The sequence below is a fragment of the Pseudoliparis swirei genome, chromosome 17 (assembly GCF_029220125.1).
Source record: "Pseudoliparis swirei isolate HS2019 ecotype Mariana Trench chromosome 17, NWPU_hadal_v1, whole genome shotgun sequence".
Taxonomy (NCBI): domain Eukaryota; kingdom Metazoa; phylum Chordata; class Actinopteri; order Perciformes; family Liparidae; genus Pseudoliparis; species Pseudoliparis swirei.
Genome location: NC_079404.1, coordinates 13,948,639 through 13,967,683, shown reverse-complemented (window position 1 = coordinate 13,967,683; position 19,045 = coordinate 13,948,639). Strand labels below are relative to the sequence as shown.

Below are 19,045 nucleotides of genomic sequence, written 5' to 3'. Positions count from 1 at the left end.
TCTCCAACCCCTCCCTACCCCTTGCCCCTATCTCTTCCTCTCCGACTGTACGAGAATATTCACATGCTCCCATTAATCTGGAGAGGAGATGGGGGCATATGCCCTTTCTATAGCGGGTGGTCTAAAACCTGCTAAACTCCTGGCATGTGTATGCGTGCGTCCCGTCGGTCTTAGTTTCATAATAATACAGCACTAAGATTTAGCGGGATAGCCAGAGAGCATGGTGTGTGTGTGAGAGATGAAAAGAGGAGAGGGACAGCGGGAAAGGGAGAGGAGTGGTGCCGCGATCAACAGCAGTGAAGCACACTTTTTTTAAAAACCTTTTATAGTTCTTCTTGCTCTGGGTCTCTGTGCCACCCCTCCTCCTCCCCTCCACTCATCCGGCCACCAAACACAAATCCCATCTGATTCAGGGAGTAGCCATCCCTACATAAATCATTCCCCTATTCCATTGGCCGCATGTTACATTGAAAGTATTGATTTTCTCCCCCCTGCCTGCCGCAGCACTGATTGCAAGGAAACCCTTCACAACGGTCACAAACAGGAAGTGGAAAAACAAACCGCGGGTGTGTTTCGATTGACCACAATGGTGGATCCCGAAGCTTTGGTCATAATCGTGAAGACAGGAGATGTATGATTTGCTTCATAGCACACAATGGAAACACGAAGACATGTCAAATGCAAAAATAATACAAGCACAAAGAAGTGATATGTCAAATGTAACGAGCCATTCATAACGATACTTCAACTGGGAACATCTGCAGCCACAAAAACAACCTAAAGCATCAGGACTACAACAGAAACATTTAGAAATATCGGTGTTTAATATTTCCAAATCTGTCATCAGTCCAAAAGGCCACATAAAAGAACAAGTGTAGTTTTGGAGCTTTAAAAATAAGTCAACATCAAACCTTTCAACACTGAGAAAAATTTAAAGCAAAATTATCCTATAGTTTAAAATGAACCACTGTCCTTGCATTAAAACTGACCATCAGATGAGTAAACGCTGCCGTTTCCATGACAGCACAGCTGATGATACTTTGAACTCTGACCTTATACCCTTGCTAGTGCTCTGAAGCGGTGACCAAACCCAGGGTCAATCAAAAAGAAGGTCAGGAGGGGTCAAATGGTAATGACCCCTCTCTGGTTATGTAATCACATGATATCAGCATCCTGCAAGTAGCATCTCAGCATCATTCATCCTCAAAAGAGAAATGCATCTTCCAGAAGTACGTTATGCGGCTACCTCCTTATGAGATAGACTTTCACCTGTGTGAGGATGTAAGAACAATCAAGAGCAAAATACAAAACACTAAAATAACAAAAATATTTTTAGCTACACGAGAGATAAAGCATTTTAAATGGATTTAAGGAAATTTTTATTGTACATTGATGTGTTAATACCTCGATTTAATTGGTAGCAATTTTGTATTAACTTTAAGTCTTCCTTGAGGAGCAACCCTTGATGAAATACAATATGTTAGTGTTTTACGATAACTTGGGATCAACAGAAAGGCCAGTGGTCATGGCTGGAGAGAAGACACGGTATGCATCAAAAGGCACCACCAGGAACTGTTGGTGTGAAGCGGCACGGAAGTTATAAAGAAGAATGGTGTCATATTTAATAGCAACAAAGTTCCTGCATGGTGCATTTGTAGGTATGCTGGAAGCCTGAGATGAGTCAGCACAACATAGAGAAGGGTTTAATGATGGAGAGGACAACATAATAGTTCAATCCGTCAACCAGGAGATATTCAAAACTGTCAAAACTACTGGATCTGTCTAAAGACTCACGTTAAAACCCATCCCAAGAGGGGATGTCTTTAAGAAAGGATGACCCTATCTTGGGGTAGAGAAACTGGGTTGGAAAAGGGGGAAAGAGAGATGAACGGGTGGAGGGAATGATCAGAGGGGTGCCAGACACAAAGAGGCCAGGCTACGGCCGGTGGCACGCGATGGGCAGATTAACCAGCGTTTCCTCCCCTAACTGAAGCATTAGGACACCTGACTGAGTCCCGCCAATGGCAGCCAGCCAAGGATTTGTGGGTGGGGGTGGTGGGGGGGGGGACAAGCTGGGGCTCGCCTTTCAGCACTCAAGCTCTTCAACAACACAAAGAGGGGTGGGGTGGTGTTCGCGGGGGGGGGGGGGGGGGGGGGAATAGGGAGTGATGGGCTGGTGGCTTGGACTTGGGAGGGGGGCTACAAGCCTTGCCCCTCACCATCTGCTGCCCAGGCTAAGTGAGGACAGGGGTAGGGCCAGTGCAGGGTGGAGTATGGGAGCGTCTGCACAGAACATACACGTGTATCTGCGTCTATGCACCTGTTAGTGTGTCAGTGTGGGTGGAATGGCAGATGGACAGGGCATCGATGTTAGTGATCCTACGTTAAGGAGTAACTCCCTTCCCCCACATTTCTAACCCCCCCTACCTAATCCACAGTGCCAGCAAATTATTTATGTTTTGCTCAGTTTGATCAAGACATCCCTGATTAGAGACATTATGGGCTGGGTGACAGGGGTGTGTGTGTGTGTGTGTGCCGCTTATCCATGTGGCTGTTTACTGTAATCAAAGCCAAACAGACATGGCCCCTTTAGCCCCCACTCTACTTAGAAATGTCTGCCATTTTAACTAAAACATGTTTTTATCAGCCACTAATCCCAATTTTTTTCTCCCCCCTAATTTTACCTAAGTGAATCAAACATATGGTTGCAAGGGAAAGACTCCTGAAATTGTGGTAGTGCAGATATGCGTCACCACACAACATAATTTCTCCAAGTCAGTGTTTTTCTGTCCGTGGTCAGTGAGCCATCCATTCTGCCGGTTAAGAGAGGAGAAAAAAGGCGGCCAGAACAGCAGACCGTTCAGTCTTGCCGAGCGGTAATCTGAAAAAGCCTGTAATCCTCCATGGAGATCGTAGTTGTAATGTGAAGAGGTGTAGCCTCGTCTCCGTTTAGCAGCCGTGTGTCTGACCGAGCTTGACCCAGGGCCTCACAGCTGCCAGGACACACAGCGAGAGACGAGGCACAGTGAAGCTGCCCCAGTCACTCACGGGAATCTTTACGCCATTTTTCACCCCAATGCAGCAGTGCAGGTCACTGAATTTATCAGGTCGGTGTTAGAACAAGTGGCATATTTGGGAGCCAATGAAATCACTTTTTTATCAACATAGAGGTTGTGGACAGTATATTAAAAAAAGCTCCCATTTATGAAACACTGTTCATTGATAACGGTTTATTTGACAACAGCAATCAGAATAGCGGTCAATAATTATATGGAAAACACTTATTTTTAGAAAGTACACGAGAACCTTCCCAGGGGATTTCTGATACGACGAAGAGGCACTGAAGTTCCTGAAACAAAAAGCAAATGTGTGCACCTTTATCATTTCTACACGAAACAATGTGCACAGGGGCAAAGTAAGGAGCACATGTATTTAGCGGCATCATGTACCACGTCAAATTCTGAACTCACCTTGGGCTCAGAGTGGAAAACACATGATACACCGTCATCAGTGAAGATCTTCTTGCACCTCGTACGTGCCAGCAGCATTTTTAGGATGTAGTTTATACCAGAGACGATCTACAGGAAACGGGACTCATTAGGGGAATCCTGTGTATGGTATAACATTCAGGTGTGTACTCAAGAATTAAGTCTTACCTGAATATTGGCCGACGTGATTTTTACAGTTTTATAAGCGAACTGTTCCTCTATATTTGCCTTGTTGAATTCAACTAAAGCAAAGTGGGCTGCCCTCAAAACCTTGGAGCCGTTCACCGGGACTTGGTGTGGCTGACCGGCCTTCACCATCCCGGCGTCCACCAGGCAAGCGGCCGAAGCACACGCGACAATGCAAAACCACACGAACATGTTGCGTCTGACAAGTCGTGTTGGAGAAGCTAACAAGGAGGCACGACAGTCAGGGTGTGAATGGCCGAGAGCGCGTTCAAAGCCGGGTTAAGACGTGCTGGCTGGAGCGCACACCTGCTTCCTATCTGCTAATTAAAACATGAACGGCCAACGTGAAAAAAACCCGCTCCGACCACAAACGTGAAGCTGCTGCTGCTGCTGTGAAGCGTTGTTGCATAAAGTTGTAAGTATGGGGAACAATAGGCCTACACGTCGTTTCGGTCGACAGGCACATACTTAATACTCATACATAATTAACAAACAAATTCAGCAAGCACACACTTTTTTCCGGAAAGCATGATTGGCTAGAAGAGTCAAAGTGTGCAACACTACTGACGTTTGTTGTTATAAATAGTGGACACAATATTAATTAAAATATATATTCCATACTGAGCAACACACACTTTAATTCAAAAACATAACTATGAAAATATAATTTCATAAATTCCCAGACTCTTGACACGCTTGGCCATTCATCGATCCATTTGTGATTTGTTTTTAGAATACACACAATGAAGCTGAATGGAGGTCACCTGTAGTGTAATAAAGGGATTTTAATTACAATTTCACCGCTTAATCTGAGCACGCTAAAGACATTTGGAGTCCGTGTGGCAGGCCACCACTCCAGCCAAAGGGGCTACTAGCCCATTATAATGCAATATTTGGTGTAATATAAACACTGCAAATGAACAGAAGCACAGCATCGCCACCATGACGCCTGGTGGCAGCAGCGCCATGATGTGAGAATGCTTCTCTGCAACAGGCTGTGGCTAGTAGAGGTCAAGGGTCAAATGCATGCAGAAAACTACAGGGAATGTGGAAGAAGACATGTTTCAGTTTGTAAAACTGAAAGACAACTTCCCCAAACATAAAGCCAAATGAGAGTTCAGATGACAATCACTTTACAAATGTGTAGCAAGGCTTTAAAATGTCTATTGACACTGATGCAACTTGATAGAGCTTGAGAGGTTTTGCAGAGACCATCCATGTGCAATCCGGGCTGCAACTGCTGTCAGAGGAAACTCTGACGTTGATGAATGTAATCATTAATTTTTGGTATCATATTTGTACTTGTTTTAAACTATTCATTAATATGCCATTAAAGACATTTCCTTGAGCAAATAAAAATAGCATTTCCACAGATTTAAAAATATTGAAAACAAGCAGGCCAAAATCCAAGGATAGTGAATACATTTTATAGGCAGTGAATTTATTTTATTTCTTTGAGTAATTGCTGTACCTAGTGACATAAATCCCTCTCGGACAAGGTTACCAATAAATGTATAAATATAATTGCATCTAAATTCATTGTTATTCATTTCGGGTAAGCATCCCAAAACTTTTACCGAGATTTACTTCCTGTACAATTTTTAAAACAGAGTGATGGGAAGTGAATGAGTTTATATTGTGTTATTTGGATAATGTATCAATAATATGTGTATGTATGATCAAGAAAAAAAAAGTATTTTTTCATCCATCCACTTCATGTACTGTGTGTTTGAAATGTGATAAGCTCAAGTTTTCAGAGTCACACTGAGGAGAAGATCTTGCTCAGCAGTGATGGACGAGGCAGGAGGAGCGTGGTGCCGCTGGTTGGTTCAATGGGCCCGAGAGGACATGTGGGAGGGGGGGGGGGGGCAACTGGAAAGTAAGCAATACAGTTTGTTCTTTAGATCTTTTAATAATAATAAAAAAGGGTAGCAAAACATTCCTTTGTTGTGCTTGTGGTGTGGGTGGGAGACAGCATACTGAAGGTGGGTGCAGGGTTTTGTTCATTTTGTGCGCTAGGAGAGGATAACTTCAGTATGGACAGGGGGAATAATTACAAGGGTGCTACAACTGATGATTATTTTCTCAATTAATCGATTTAATAGTTCAAATACATTTTTTTTACGATTCTCCCAATACAGAAGTGACATTGTTTGGTTTCAGTGCAAAGATATTTTATAAAAGTCCTCAAAAAGCTGAAACACGATAACAGTTGTCATTTTGCTTGATAAATGAATTTAATTAAGTGGTTATCATAGTTGCGGAACAATTTTATGTCAAAAGGCTGATCGATTAATGGACTAATTGTTTCCTCTCTAAATTAAAGGTCAGGTCAACTTTAAATATCTTAATCCATCCTTTTATAAACCTCTTAAAACCTGTGCACACTATGCAGCTTTGGTTGAGCTTTTAAAACTGATTTTAAACAATGTATTTTGATACTACATGGTATATCAGGTGCAGGCTCCATTTGACGTAATTGTGCTTCCATTTAATATTTTACGAACCATGATTCAGGTTAAACAAACAAGCAGATACAGAACATATGTACAGTACAGTACAATGTGCTTTTGAAACAGTGTGTAATATTATGGTCATGCAAACTTGCCTCGTTGAAATTAATTGATTTTAAATGAAATGGCTACTTTAAATTTGTGGGCAAATGTTTTAGGCCAACTTAATTAGGGAGAATGTGTAGGTAACAGTAAGCAGCAAAGACTTTAATAACATAAGAGCAATTGTATCAAAAATGATTTACACAAGTCGAATTAGGTTAGCAATATCCACACCCACATAATACCTGGTGATCGTCTTACCAACTAAATGTATTCAAGGTATCAAAAGTATTCAAGCCCTGTGAGGGTTATTATATCATTAGATCATTATTGTATCAATTTAATGTTGTAGCTGCTGGAGTACTTTGGACCTACTTTATAAACTAGTAGCTTCGTTCAATCGTATTTTAACTGATTATAACATATTTAGTATACAACATTCTTAAATTGTAAACAACTAGACAATTGTAGAAAGCAACCTAACATTGAAATACTTTTAGTTTTTAAGTGCCTCAAATTAAACTCAGTTGCAAACACTTGCAGTACAGAGGCGCCCTGAAGGCACCTGCCTGTAGCGACGTAACGTTACAGATGTAGCCTCACGTCACCTGAATGCAACATTCATTAAAAATATGATTTCATATCAGCAAAAGCACACAACAAATCAACGTTGGACGCTGGCAGCCAAAATCAAACATCGTTCTTTATTCGCTTCTATTAAGCTACTTTACGGCAGTGGGCTTCCGGCAAATGGCGCTCTACCGCCCCCTGTCGACTTGGAGTCAGCACTGCTTTCCCAAACATGCTTCCCAAGAAGTCTCCTTCCTTCACTAATTCAATATTCCATCACGAAACATCCCTTAAAACAGTGGTTCTCAAACTTTTTTCAGTGATGTAACCCCTGTGAAATATTATTTTCAGCAAAGTCCCAAAATAAGTAATACACGCGCTGTGGCATCAGTGTCAAATTTAATATAGATTAAATCTATATAGAATATGTACAATTCAGTTTATGAACATACACGTAGTGCATTTTATATTTATTTAATAACTTTTTTAATATATGCTCATTTTAAATATATATATTTTTAAAGTAGGATTGTAATGCACAAAAAGAAGAAGATAGAGCACCGTGTTAAGGCATTGGTGGAGTGATGTTTTGTACACTGTAAGAAAAAAACCCGTAAAAAGAAGGTCAAATGAGTGGCAGCTACGGCTGCCAAACAAAAACCGTAAATTTAAGGTAAAATACCTTACTTCAAATAAAGGACGAAAACCATAAATTTACAGTAATTTTCATTAAAGATTTTGCAGTGAAATACTGTTTCTTTACAGATTTTTCCTGTAATATTACAATCAAACACCTTAATTAAAGTGATATTTCTATAGGTTCTGCAGTGAAATACTGTTATTTTACAGATTTTTCCTTTATTATTACAGTCAAATACCTTCAATAAAGTGATATTTCTAAAGCTTCTGCAGTGAAATACTGTAATTTTACAGATTTTGCCTATATTATTACAGTCAAATACCTTCAATAAAGTCATATTTCTAAAGCTTCTGCAGTGAAATACTGTAATTTTACAGATTTTGAATGTATTATTACAATCAAACACCTTCAATAAAGTGATATTTCTAAAGGTTCTGCAGTGAAATACTGTAATTCTACAGATTTTTCCTATATTATTAGTCAAACGCCTTCAATAAAGTGATATTTCTAAAGGTTCTGCAGTGAAATACTGTGATTTTACAGATCTTTCCTATATTATTACAATCAAACACCTTCAATAAAGTGATATTTCTAAAGGTTCTGCAGTGAAATACTGTGATTTTACAGATTTTTCCTATATTATTACAATCAAACACCTTCAATAAAGTGATATTTCTAAAGGTTCTGCAGTGAAATACTGTGATTTTACAGATTTTTCCTATATTATTACAATCAAACACCTTCAATAAAATGATATTTATAAAGGTTTTGCAGTGAAATACTGTGATTTTCCAGATTTCTCCTGTACTATTACAAGTGTTCAATTATTATGAAATATAAGCTTTTGAGATTACTGTGAAAAATCTAAATACATTGAAACATCTACAAAACATTCAATGTTTCAATTAAAGTAGAGGTTAGAAGCTGAATTACATATAAAGTACACACCAATATTGATTTTAAAACATTTTATTTAATGTACATTTTCAAAATCAACCAATTATTCACTATCAGTTGATAAGTGAAAGCAAAACATACCACAAAAGGTCCATAATTGTGGCGGCTGTAGCTCAGTGGGGTAAGGGGGCCGTCCTGCAACCCCAAGGTTGTCGGTTCGATCCCGGCTCTCCCCATTAGTTGCAAGTCGAAGTGTCCTTGAGCAAGGCACTGAACCCCCAGTTGCTTCCTGGTCGCATCACTGCAGCCCACTGCTCCTTAATAACTAAGGATGGGTTAAATGCAGAGAACTAATTTCCCCTTGGGGATTAATAAAGTATATTTCTTCTTCATAAATATTTACCAGAAGTGACAGTGCAGATAAAGAACAATCTTCCAAATTTCCAGTAATCAGCCAGATCCTCGGTGCATCTGGGGGGAAAAGGGGAAGGACAAACAAATTCACTGGAAAGTCCTGAGAAAGTTGGCTTTCATTTCTTCCCATTCCTTTAAACAAACTTAAACTAACTATTTTGAAATTGTCTGTACCAATTGACATTCTGTCAATCTGAACAGTCAGCTTTGAGAATGATAGTAATTAAATTATTACCTATTTAAAGCTGCACGCAGTGCATGTCTTAGCACTTCCATCAGAAACATGTGAATCACGAAAAGAAGAAAGACGTGGATTCACAACAATGGCACGCTTCACAGATGTATCATAGCAAGGTAAACACACTTGTAGCTAAACAAAAAAAGAAGCTAATTGATACATCTAGATCAAACCAACCACCGATAATTATATTGTGACATGTCTGAGGTCTTTTCTCAATGCCCCTTTAGAAATAAAAAAAGGGTAGATGATGATAATGATGACGACATGTCTTTGAAAAGTATGCTAACTCTACGGTGGCCCTGAGAGATCAACACACTGCCACTTAAGAAAACACATGCAAAAAGACAAAACACAGGCAAGTTAAGATTAAACTTTAGCAATTTGACAACACATGTCCAGCATTTAGAAAACATGCCGCAAATACAGAAAACAGAAGTGTTTCCAAAGGACAATGGTGCTGAGCACGGTTTGAACATGTTTGTTGCTGCTAGTTTGAGACTCGTGAAGTTATTGAAGTGACGCGGCTTCGTATACCATCTGTTTATGTTGGGAACTGACTTTTGCTGCTGCTTTACTCTGCACGTAAAGTGACCGCTGCACGCAACTCATAGGACTTTGCAGAGCGAAAAGCAGAATTCAATCTCATATGACCTCATCTTCAAAATTGAAAAAGTTACGTTAACTGTAGCTTGCATAATAACCATATAAGCAATAACTTTATGGTGGTGATAGTAGTACGAGGTATGTTTATTTCAGGTAAGGTAATAGTGGTCTGTTTGGGGATTTTCCAAGGAAAGAAGTCTCATGGGAATGCTTGGCTTACTGTAGACTATACGACTGTATATTTTTTTTGTCTAATAATGCCTACATGAATATGATGCAGGCTACAGGCTGTCTGTCCACACTGTTAAACCGGATAGTACAGTTTAAAATCTGTCAAATCTCCTCAGAAATAATCAGAATGACTGATATAATTCAGCTTTTCCGCTCTGCAAGGTCCTGCGAGTGCATGCAGCTCACTTTCCGTGAGTAGAGCAGTAGCATATTGTAGGTCCACAACGTAAACAGATGATACAATACCCGATTTCAATAACTTCATGAGTCACAAACCATAGCAACAGCAAGCCTGTCCAAGCTGTGTTCATCACGATTTAGTGTCCTCTTGAAACACTTTTTCTTAATTTGCAGCGCTTTTCTGTACCGTGTTGTGTCGTCTGAATTTGCAGCGCTTTTCTAAATGCTGCACATGTGCTGTCAATTTGATGAAGTTGTTTTCTTAATTTGCTTGTGTTTTGTCTATTAGCATGTTTTATTAAGTTGCAGTGCCCTGACCTCTCAGGGCCACCGTACAACTCAAAAGAAGGCCGAAGGAAAAGCTCCTCAGTTTTTTATGGCCAGTGGAAGAACTGTCTTAAAGTGCTTTGCTCAGATCATTAAAGTACTTGAGAAATCATATCTAATATTAATCACAATGTAAGGTTTTGCAATAGTGGTTCAAATGGACTAATATCTTTTATATATGCTGCAGTGGATACTTACAGTGATGGACTTTGGGTGTTTCCCCCCGTCAATGTTGTTCCAATCCTTATTGAGCTGAAAAATATAAGAAAGTTTCGTGTAATTAGCTATTATCAGTGTTGAAAAGGTAATGTGAAAATGAATCAGAAAAAACTGCCACCACATATTTCGTGCATGCAGAAAGTATTCAGACTTTTCACTTTTTTCCCATTTTGTTATGTTGCAACCTTATGATAGAATCATTTGAATTAATTTTACCTCATCAATCTACACTCAATACCCTGTAATAAAAAGAGAAAACTGGATTATCACATTGACATACGTATTCAGACCCTTTACTTGGTACTTAGTTAATGCACCTTTGCACGGTTAAAGCCTCGTCTTCGATAAACGCGACAAGCTTTACACACCTGGATTTGGGGATGTTCTGCCATTCTTTTCTGCAGATCCTCACACGCCTGTCAGGTTGGATGGGGACCGTTGGTAAACAGACATTTTCAGATCACTAAAAACAAATCACAAACCTATAAGTGACCATGGAAGGTGAACTCAATTTTAAGAATCATATCACCAGCATCACCAAGGTGCCTTTTTCCAACTCAGAAACATTTACAAAAATTAGAGGCTTTATTTCCCAGTCTGACTTAGAGTAACTCATGCATGCATTTGTTTTGAGCAGGCTTCTTAAATGAACACAACACATTTTACAGTATGTATGTGTGTATTGTTTCTGTTTAAATGCACATGTTTGCTGTTTTATATTGTTTTTTGTAAGAACAAATCCTATCTCTCTCTATGTCTTGTCTGTTTGCTTACCTGTCCCTGAGTGGAATTATGTGCCCCACCATCCAGTGGTATCTTGTCACTCCTGGTTCTTCAGCCTTCTCATGATCTTGCAGGCCATGCACTGCTCAGGGTCCAGTGCTGTGTGCAGTACGGTTCGAAAAAGTGAAGAATACTGTCAATTATATCCATGTCACCCACCTAAACCACATTCAAGTATGTTTTCTGGTTGTGAGACAGAATCATGCCAACAAGCTAACGTTACCTGAAGCTAGTTTACTTAACTAGCTAACCAAACTCTTTGTAACAGTCCGTTTATCCACCTATAGCATTATTTAATCCATTATGAACTGTATTAAACACACTAATTAACTGATTTTAATGTAATAACATTACTTTTAAACATATAAAATGATTAATTTGTTTCCATATGTCTAAATGAAATATGTTTAAACTATGCTAAACAGAAAATTACATTAGGTTGTTTCAGAAAGTAACAGTGAAAATGTTTTCTTACCTGATATCTTCAATAATTTTGCAGGATATCAATTCACGTAACTTTGCTGGTCACCACATCCCGTATGATCCTTCCTCTGTGTCCCAGTCTTTCTTTCTCCGTTGACATCCCACAAGTTAAAATCGCAGGCATATGTAAAATACTTCAGGTAATAATGCAGGTAGGTCAACAGCAGACACTAGCAGACCTGCCGAGTAGCGCCTGCCCCGCTGCGGCTTCCCGCTCAAACAGACGTAATTTCAAATCCGAGGCGCGGACAGTTCTCATTGGCCAGTTCTCTGAGTGACAGGCAGATTATCCAATCATGTTCAAAGCAACGTGGGGAGACAGCCAATAGCAATGGTTTTAGCGTGGTAACATAACAAATATAGAAAAAGATGACTTGTTTTGAAAGAAACTAAAGAAATGTCTGTATTTAGTTGTATTTATAGGCTGGTATATTCAATTAACTCTTTCCATTGCAGTGTATGAATACAAATGAAATACTATATGGTAAAGTTGTAATAATACCTATAGGTTAACACAAACACACATAGACACATGGTAGGCTATATATATATATATTTCCACACTTAGTATGTTTTAAGGCCGGCTGAGAGGGCGACGGTTGGTCATTCAATTCCTTTGTAGTATACTTACTAGTCTACAGTCAACAGAACTCCAACACATTGATCCATATGAAGCGTTTCCTCTACATTGAGTCTACTCAGAAGTGGTAGATTATTATTTGTATTATTACTATTATTTCCGGTTAGCCTCAACACAAGAACACACAAGTAGAGGCCCAGTGTTTAGTGGGTCTTTAATTAAAGAAAATGAAGCACCCAAATATTTTTAAAAAGTTTTAGTGCCATTCCCTGCACAATAACCCAAATGAGGACTGATGACGGCAATTGAGATGGAACAATCAACAATAATCACTGCATATATTGCTTATCGCTGGATTGATATCATGGTGACATTCTATTTACATTCAGATGGCCCATAGTATGACCCTCTTGCATTTTAACAAATCCCTGACCTTTCCTTTAGAACCACCAAAATGCCAACTGTGCAAACATGACAATGTCATTTTCCCCGAACTGTGTTGCAGTGTTATGCGGCAGGTTGGTTTCGAGTTCAGCCTTTGCCCACAGCAACACTCATTTGCCAACATGGCCATTATCCCATACAGGTTGCAACATGTTTTCAAACTTTTAACCGCATGTAGCAAGTCAATCCATTGCGAAGCCATTTCCCTCTTCTTGTCTTTATTCTTCTGCATAGCTCAAATCCAGCAGATCCAAGGTGTTGGCCAAAGTAGTTAGGCCATTAGCCATCCTTTATATGGGACAATGTACATTTTAATTGTTCAACTGCTCACTGTAGACAGTGAATGTCTTTAAAGTATGTTAGTTGTCTATGGAAGCAAGGTAGATTCAACAGTAATTGTGCAGTTTGATAATGCACTACAGCATCATCTCCAGGCTAAATTGGCTGAGTATAACCGGGATCTCTGCCAATTTGCGTCAAAACGATGAAAAGGCTGATTTAACCCCGTAAATACCATACATTTTTGGAGGCACATTCAAGACTACTTGAGCTCTGCGTCCAGGCTGAAAAGGTTGAATTAAAGGCAGCCAACAACGCTGTTTCTCGGATAAAGAAACTGCTGTCCTCAATTCCCCCGGCTAAATGCACAGTCTTTGGCTGACTTACGCATGCCCAAGACAGCATGCACTGCAGCAGCACAAGGCCTACTTTCTTAGGGCCAAACTCCCCCTCTTTCACCGTTGTGTGGATGCCCAAGACGGCATGCACTATAGCAGCACTGGGCCTCAATCACATGGGCAAAGGTTACTGTCTTTTGCCGGCTAAAGGACGCCCAAAGTAGCAAGCAACTATGGCAGAATCGGGCCTCCGTCGTTAGGGCAAACCCAGTTAATTTAACCGGCCTGGAAGTGTCCATGTGGGCATAAATCTCTATAATACAGGCCAAACTCACACTATTTTTTACTTGCACAACTTGGAATGTGGAAATCAAATGTTTTTAATAGCATTGTCATTTTCAATATTTTGAACAGTAAAGGCCTATTCCAGTTCAATGTAACACAATTAATATCACAGATAGCAAACTGACTCCCTCGGATGCGTCATAGGCTCCGGATCAGTGGCTAGATGTACAGCCGTATGCACCCATATTCATTCCATTTGGATCCTTCCATAAAGCAGCTCATTTGGCCCGGATCAATTACTTTACATACCGACATATATTTAATATGCATCAATGGGGAAAAAAGAAATGCAATCGGAAATAATATCAAAACAGTTTATTAAAAGGACATCAAATTATTTCTTGTACATGTATGAATCATATTTATTTATAATTAGTTCGAGACAATATATACACACATACATATAGAGTAAAAACTATAGCTCACATTAGAACACAAGAGCTACAACTAATACAACCATAAATACCGACCACCTAACCCAAATACCACAATTCTCCCAGAGAATAGGTCGCAGTGGCCTCAAGTGAATGGTGGAACTTCCAACTGAGAACTGGTGTGTGTGTATATATATATAAAATATATTATATATAAAAATATAAATATATATTTTTAATTCTGTTCAGTGTGGGGATGTCGACAGTAGCACGCCTCCTGGAGCTACCCCGGTTTGCTGCCAGGTTGAACCACCTAATGGCATGCTTTAGAATCTGTTCATCAGTGGATGCATGTGTGGCATGATTCTTTCTGACGGCATCTGTAATCACACAAGCAGATACAAAATCTCATGAATCCTCAGTGCAACATAGAGCAGAAATGCAGTCTAAAATCTAGTAGCTGTCTGGCACTTAAGGTGTGCTATGCTATATTTAGAGCCAATATATCATATAACTATTATGTAAAGATATAGTCGAGTAACATTTACCCAAGTAGAGAATAAAGTTGCAATTCAAACATTTTATTTAGCACCGTTAAAAAGATCTGGGAAAGATGGTTATTCGTAAGTTTGAACACTACTCAAGACCTCTGGGTGAATCCAAATTGTTTTCATTAAATATGAGTTACTTACGCAGGAGCAAAGTCTTAGATGTCATTTGACTGAATAATTTTTTTCCATTCATTCGGGGATGTTCCACGTTTGGCATCATGTCGTCCGATCGTTGCCAGGGAGGAAATCGAAAATGGATCGAAAAAGTACGATTAATATTTGATACTTTACAGAATGTTTGAAAAAACATTTCCATCAAACATGGTATTGTCTAGTGTTAATTACATACAATAGATTTTAATCAGCTTTGTGAGATTCTTAAAACAAAAAAACTCACCACTCATTAGAATGTTGACGGGATCTTTGAGCCGTTGCTCAAAAAGGTCCACTTCCTCCATTGTGGTACACGGAAACGGAACCGGGTCTCTCACCTCTGTAATTGTCTCCAGCATGCCTAGGATTTGAACTGGAACAGCTATATAAAAAAACCATTCGAAAAACAGTTAAAAAATGTAACGATTAAGAGATTTAACATAAAATATGGAAATATCAAGTTGTATACAATTTCATTAATGCAATCATAATAATCATATTCACTTGGATTCAATGTGACAGTGTGTATTGCATGTCTTGTATCCAATTAACAATTGTTAACATTTAAAAAAATTAAATGATTAAAAGGTTCAATTTGAATCCCATAGCCGTTTGAGGTGTTGTTCACCACAGCAGGCAATGGTGTCTGAACCACACCACGCCCCTCGCCAGGTGGGCGTGTCCCCCTGGCGTGTTCGCTGTCCTGCTGGTGATGGAGTACATGGAATAGTTAGGAGGCAATGATTGGAGGGACAACTGTCCCGTTAGTGGTTGGACCCCTGTTTTGTGGGGGGAATTTTCATTTTCACTGTCTCCATCCGAGTCTCCATAGAAATGGCTAGAAAGAGATAGAAAAAAACTAATTGGTCATACTATAAAAATGAATGACAGACGCTTTATTTTATTAAGGTAAAAGTGTTCTAAAGAATAAAATGTATACATATTTACTCACACCGGCATTGGCTTCCTCTTTTTAGGAATTGCCTCCTCTTCTGACTGGAGATCTGATGTGTCGCAAGACATATATTTCCACCAAGTAATTATCTAAAAATTAAGTCACATAAACACAATGAAAAAGTACAGAATTATAAACAGAACAATGTGATTAAAATGTTGTTTCCCCCAACATATATAACAAAGTGATTTTTTATATCCGTTTAAAACGGCCAATTAATACAATATTAATATAATACCGCATGATCCAATTACTCTGACGTCACGTGTCTGCCAGTCTGGTCCAGGTTGTTCGGCGCTTCTGACAGCCTTGTCCACCCTTTCGTCCCTCGGATAATGTAGAAGAAACGGTAGCAGTAGTGCCACAAAGCTGGTATAGCTTTGTGGCATTACTGCTACCGTTTGTTAGTCAACAATTCTATGAAGTGGAACATCCTGAATTACAGAGGAAAGAAACAAACAGTGTCACTTGTCACAGAAATATAACCTTCTGTTCCAAGAACTTTGAAAAAAATAATATTTTGCAACTATTAAAGTTCTTTATAACCAGGAGTATGAAAATTTGTGTTTGAAAACACGAGGTATACCGTAAAAAAGAGATTAAACGGCAATAATAGGCGTGTTATACACATTGAAGAGAAGAAACTTTACTTAACAGTCAAAGTTGTATTCAGTTTCCCATCAATCACAGTGATGTAGTCAAAACATCTTGACGGACCCTCCGTCTAATGGTGGAGCTGGAGACAGGCCCATTCTTTCTGTTCATTTTATCTAAAACAAACCAAAATACAAACAGTTTGAAATGCATCTTTTCTTTCAGGAAATATACAATATCTATTTGTTCTCAATTGTATTAATTTGTAGTGCTTATATAGCATGTCAAGTCATTTTTATAAAAACACTGTTACGGATGCGTGGTGTGGAGGACCCAAACGCAGCAGGAGTTTCACGAAAAACTGAGTTTATTCTCAGTACAGGAACACGGACAACACCACACGGGAACGAAAAAAGACGATCTGACACCAGACAAACAGAAGGACACAGATTAAATACACAGGGGAACGAGACACAGGTGGAAACAATCAGGGCGTGTCTGGAAACAATCAGGAAAGAAACAGACAAGCACAGGGAGGGAAGAGCAGGGAAACAGGAAACGAGACAGGGACTTCAACATAAAACAGGAAACACACAGATCCTAACAAACACTACGCTATTAAGATAGTATTTTAATGAATTAATACAAATCTGGTCATTATAAAGTTAAACAGGTTATACGGTTCCCTCTCAAATGTGTCTTTAAGTTGCTGTGAAAACATTTCCTTCCAAAGAATGTGTGCTTACCTGAATTGTAGAGATGGCGATCAACAGTATTGTGACTTCTGTAAAACTCTGAGGATGACATTGTAAATTAACTGTTGAGAACTCAAGACATGCCGAATTAAATTAAAACAGGTCTGTGCTGGCGCCGCTATTAGCTCATGAGCTAGCGCTATTAGCTCGCGAGCTAGCGCTCGTTATTAGCTCGCGGGCTAGCGGTTAGCTCGCTCAGCTTCCATCGCGCACCCTTGGGTTGGAGCTAAGTAACCTAACCACTGACAATTCAGCGCTAGCTGCAGAAGATAGCTCCATGAGAACCACACATGGTAGTTAGCTGGACCAGCCCTGGCAGAGGGCACACGTGCAGTAGCAACATCAGCTTATACACCATCACCAACTGTGTGTGATTAAATACGATTTTTTCTTTTAAAACCGGGATGTTACGGTAATAACTTATTTACGTTGAAGTCTAACAATACCTCAAACTTCACAAAGCAATGTTAGCGGCAGCAAAAGAAGAGGGAACTCTTAAGAAAACGAGCCATAATTCGACAGTAGCAACACAATTCAACACTTACCTAACTCGTACTTCTGGCGCAAAGAGCTGCAGTTTTGAAAATACCAGTTTGAAAAGTCGAAGGGCAACAACGTGGAGCATCCACCGCAGTCACAACGCTGTCTGATGGTGCGCGGATCCGGTGGCATGACCAAACCGAGTGCGACAGGAGGGCGGATAGGATCAACTGCTATCTGGGATGCTTCGCACTCCGCTCGTGGTGGTCATTGCCATTGTGACGGTCTTATTTCTAGTTGACACTAAATCCTATATGGCAAGTTTCTGCTGCACTGCTCTCTTGAGGTTGAAACTTTCAAGCATGTTACATGCATTTAGCTGGCGCTTTTATCCAAAAGCGACTTACAGTTAGAAGTTAGATGTCTCGCTCCGGGACACCGACACTGGACAAATACTCACGGTCGCCCTATAATGCTCCTATAAAGAACAAGTATCAAAACCTATTATTTCTTCTACTTTGTACTCTTCAAAAAATGCAATATGTTTAATGTAATGACAAAAGTTAGCTACATTTAGATTCAGATTTACAGAGTTTGAATGTAAAAGTACACATTAATATAAATATAATATGATCTACCTTAAAATTACAAAGAAAATCGTTAAATTGTTAGTATGGACATAAACCTTCATATAAGGAGCTCCACATTTAATTACAGGTAATAATTGTTGTTTTACATGAATTTGTATGTCATTTAAGAAAACGGTAAAAAGACTATTAATAATACAGTCATTTTTCTTTACAAAAATGGGAAAAAAATGTTATTTTGTATTATGAGCATAAAACTTAAATTAACAGTTGGGTTGTTAATTTAAAGATAATGTCTGTAATTTCACAGAGTTTTGTATGTAATTTAAAAAGAAAGAAAAATACTGTAAATATTTAGAGTTATTTACCGTAAAATTAGGATCTTTTTTTACAGTGTACCTAAAGTAAATTAAATAAAGATGCATTCTAACTCTGACCTCATTAACCAAGACGGTCTTTGATAGCATGGTAGTGGTGTAGTGTGTTCTAGCCAAACATAATCCTATTAATCTAGCGTAAATGTGCAAAATCAAAACTAGATCTGGAGGCTGTGTGGTTATTTAAACCTCACCCATTGTTCTATCTGGGACTATTAACCTCTAAGAGTATAATGATTATAGAAACACTGAGGGAAAATGTGCTCACATAACCTATTTTATTTTTCAGATATGGTTGTTGAATACATTTATGACTTGACTCCACTTATAAAACAAGTTACAGATCATATTTTTGGACCTACAGCTCCAGCTTGTAACCAAAGGCACAGCAGTCTCATTGCAAATACTATTAGTCT

At 39.1% G+C, this 19,045-nt stretch overlaps 1 protein-coding gene and 4 long non-coding RNA genes across 5 annotated transcripts; all 5 read right to left on the bottom strand.

Moving 5' to 3' along the window:
* Positions 1–3,232: 3,232 nt before the first annotated feature.
* Positions 3,233–4,084, bottom strand: LOC130207625 (cystatin-POGU1-like). Its single transcript, XM_056436289.1, has 3 exons — positions 3,657–4,084; positions 3,471–3,578; positions 3,233–3,349 (listed from the first exon to the last, which is right to left on the bottom strand). The coding sequence occupies exons 1-3, from the start codon at positions 3,864–3,866 to the stop codon at positions 3,260–3,262; spliced, it is 408 nt and encodes a 135-aa protein (XP_056292264.1). The 5' UTR covers positions 3,867–4,084; the 3' UTR covers positions 3,233–3,259.
* A 4,308-nt stretch (positions 4,085–8,392) lies between these two features.
* LOC130207618 (uncharacterized) lies at positions 8,393–8,807 on the bottom strand. The gene is made up of 2 exons (XR_008834307.1): positions 8,740–8,807; positions 8,393–8,661 (listed from the first exon to the last, which is right to left on the bottom strand). It is a non-coding gene; the product is annotated as an uncharacterized LOC130207618 (long non-coding RNA).
* Positions 8,808–10,535: 1,728 nt separating this feature from the next.
* LOC130207523 (uncharacterized) lies at positions 10,536–10,967 on the bottom strand. The gene is made up of 3 exons (XR_008834303.1): positions 10,920–10,967; positions 10,768–10,790; positions 10,536–10,584 (listed from the first exon to the last, which is right to left on the bottom strand). It is a non-coding gene; the product is annotated as an uncharacterized LOC130207523 (long non-coding RNA).
* A 2-nt stretch (positions 10,968–10,969) lies between these two features.
* LOC130207522 (uncharacterized) lies at positions 10,970–12,341 on the bottom strand. Its single transcript, XR_008834302.1, has 3 exons — positions 11,810–12,341; positions 11,326–11,433; positions 10,970–11,014 (listed from the first exon to the last, which is right to left on the bottom strand). It is a non-coding gene; the product is annotated as an uncharacterized LOC130207522 (long non-coding RNA).
* Positions 12,342–14,436: 2,095 nt separating this feature from the next.
* LOC130207303 (uncharacterized) lies at positions 14,437–16,165 on the bottom strand. The gene is made up of 5 exons (XR_008834269.1): positions 16,075–16,165; positions 15,834–15,925; positions 15,510–15,719; positions 15,126–15,263; positions 14,437–14,557 (listed from the first exon to the last, which is right to left on the bottom strand). It is a non-coding gene; the product is annotated as an uncharacterized LOC130207303 (long non-coding RNA).
* Positions 16,166–19,045: the final 2,880 nt, after the last annotated feature.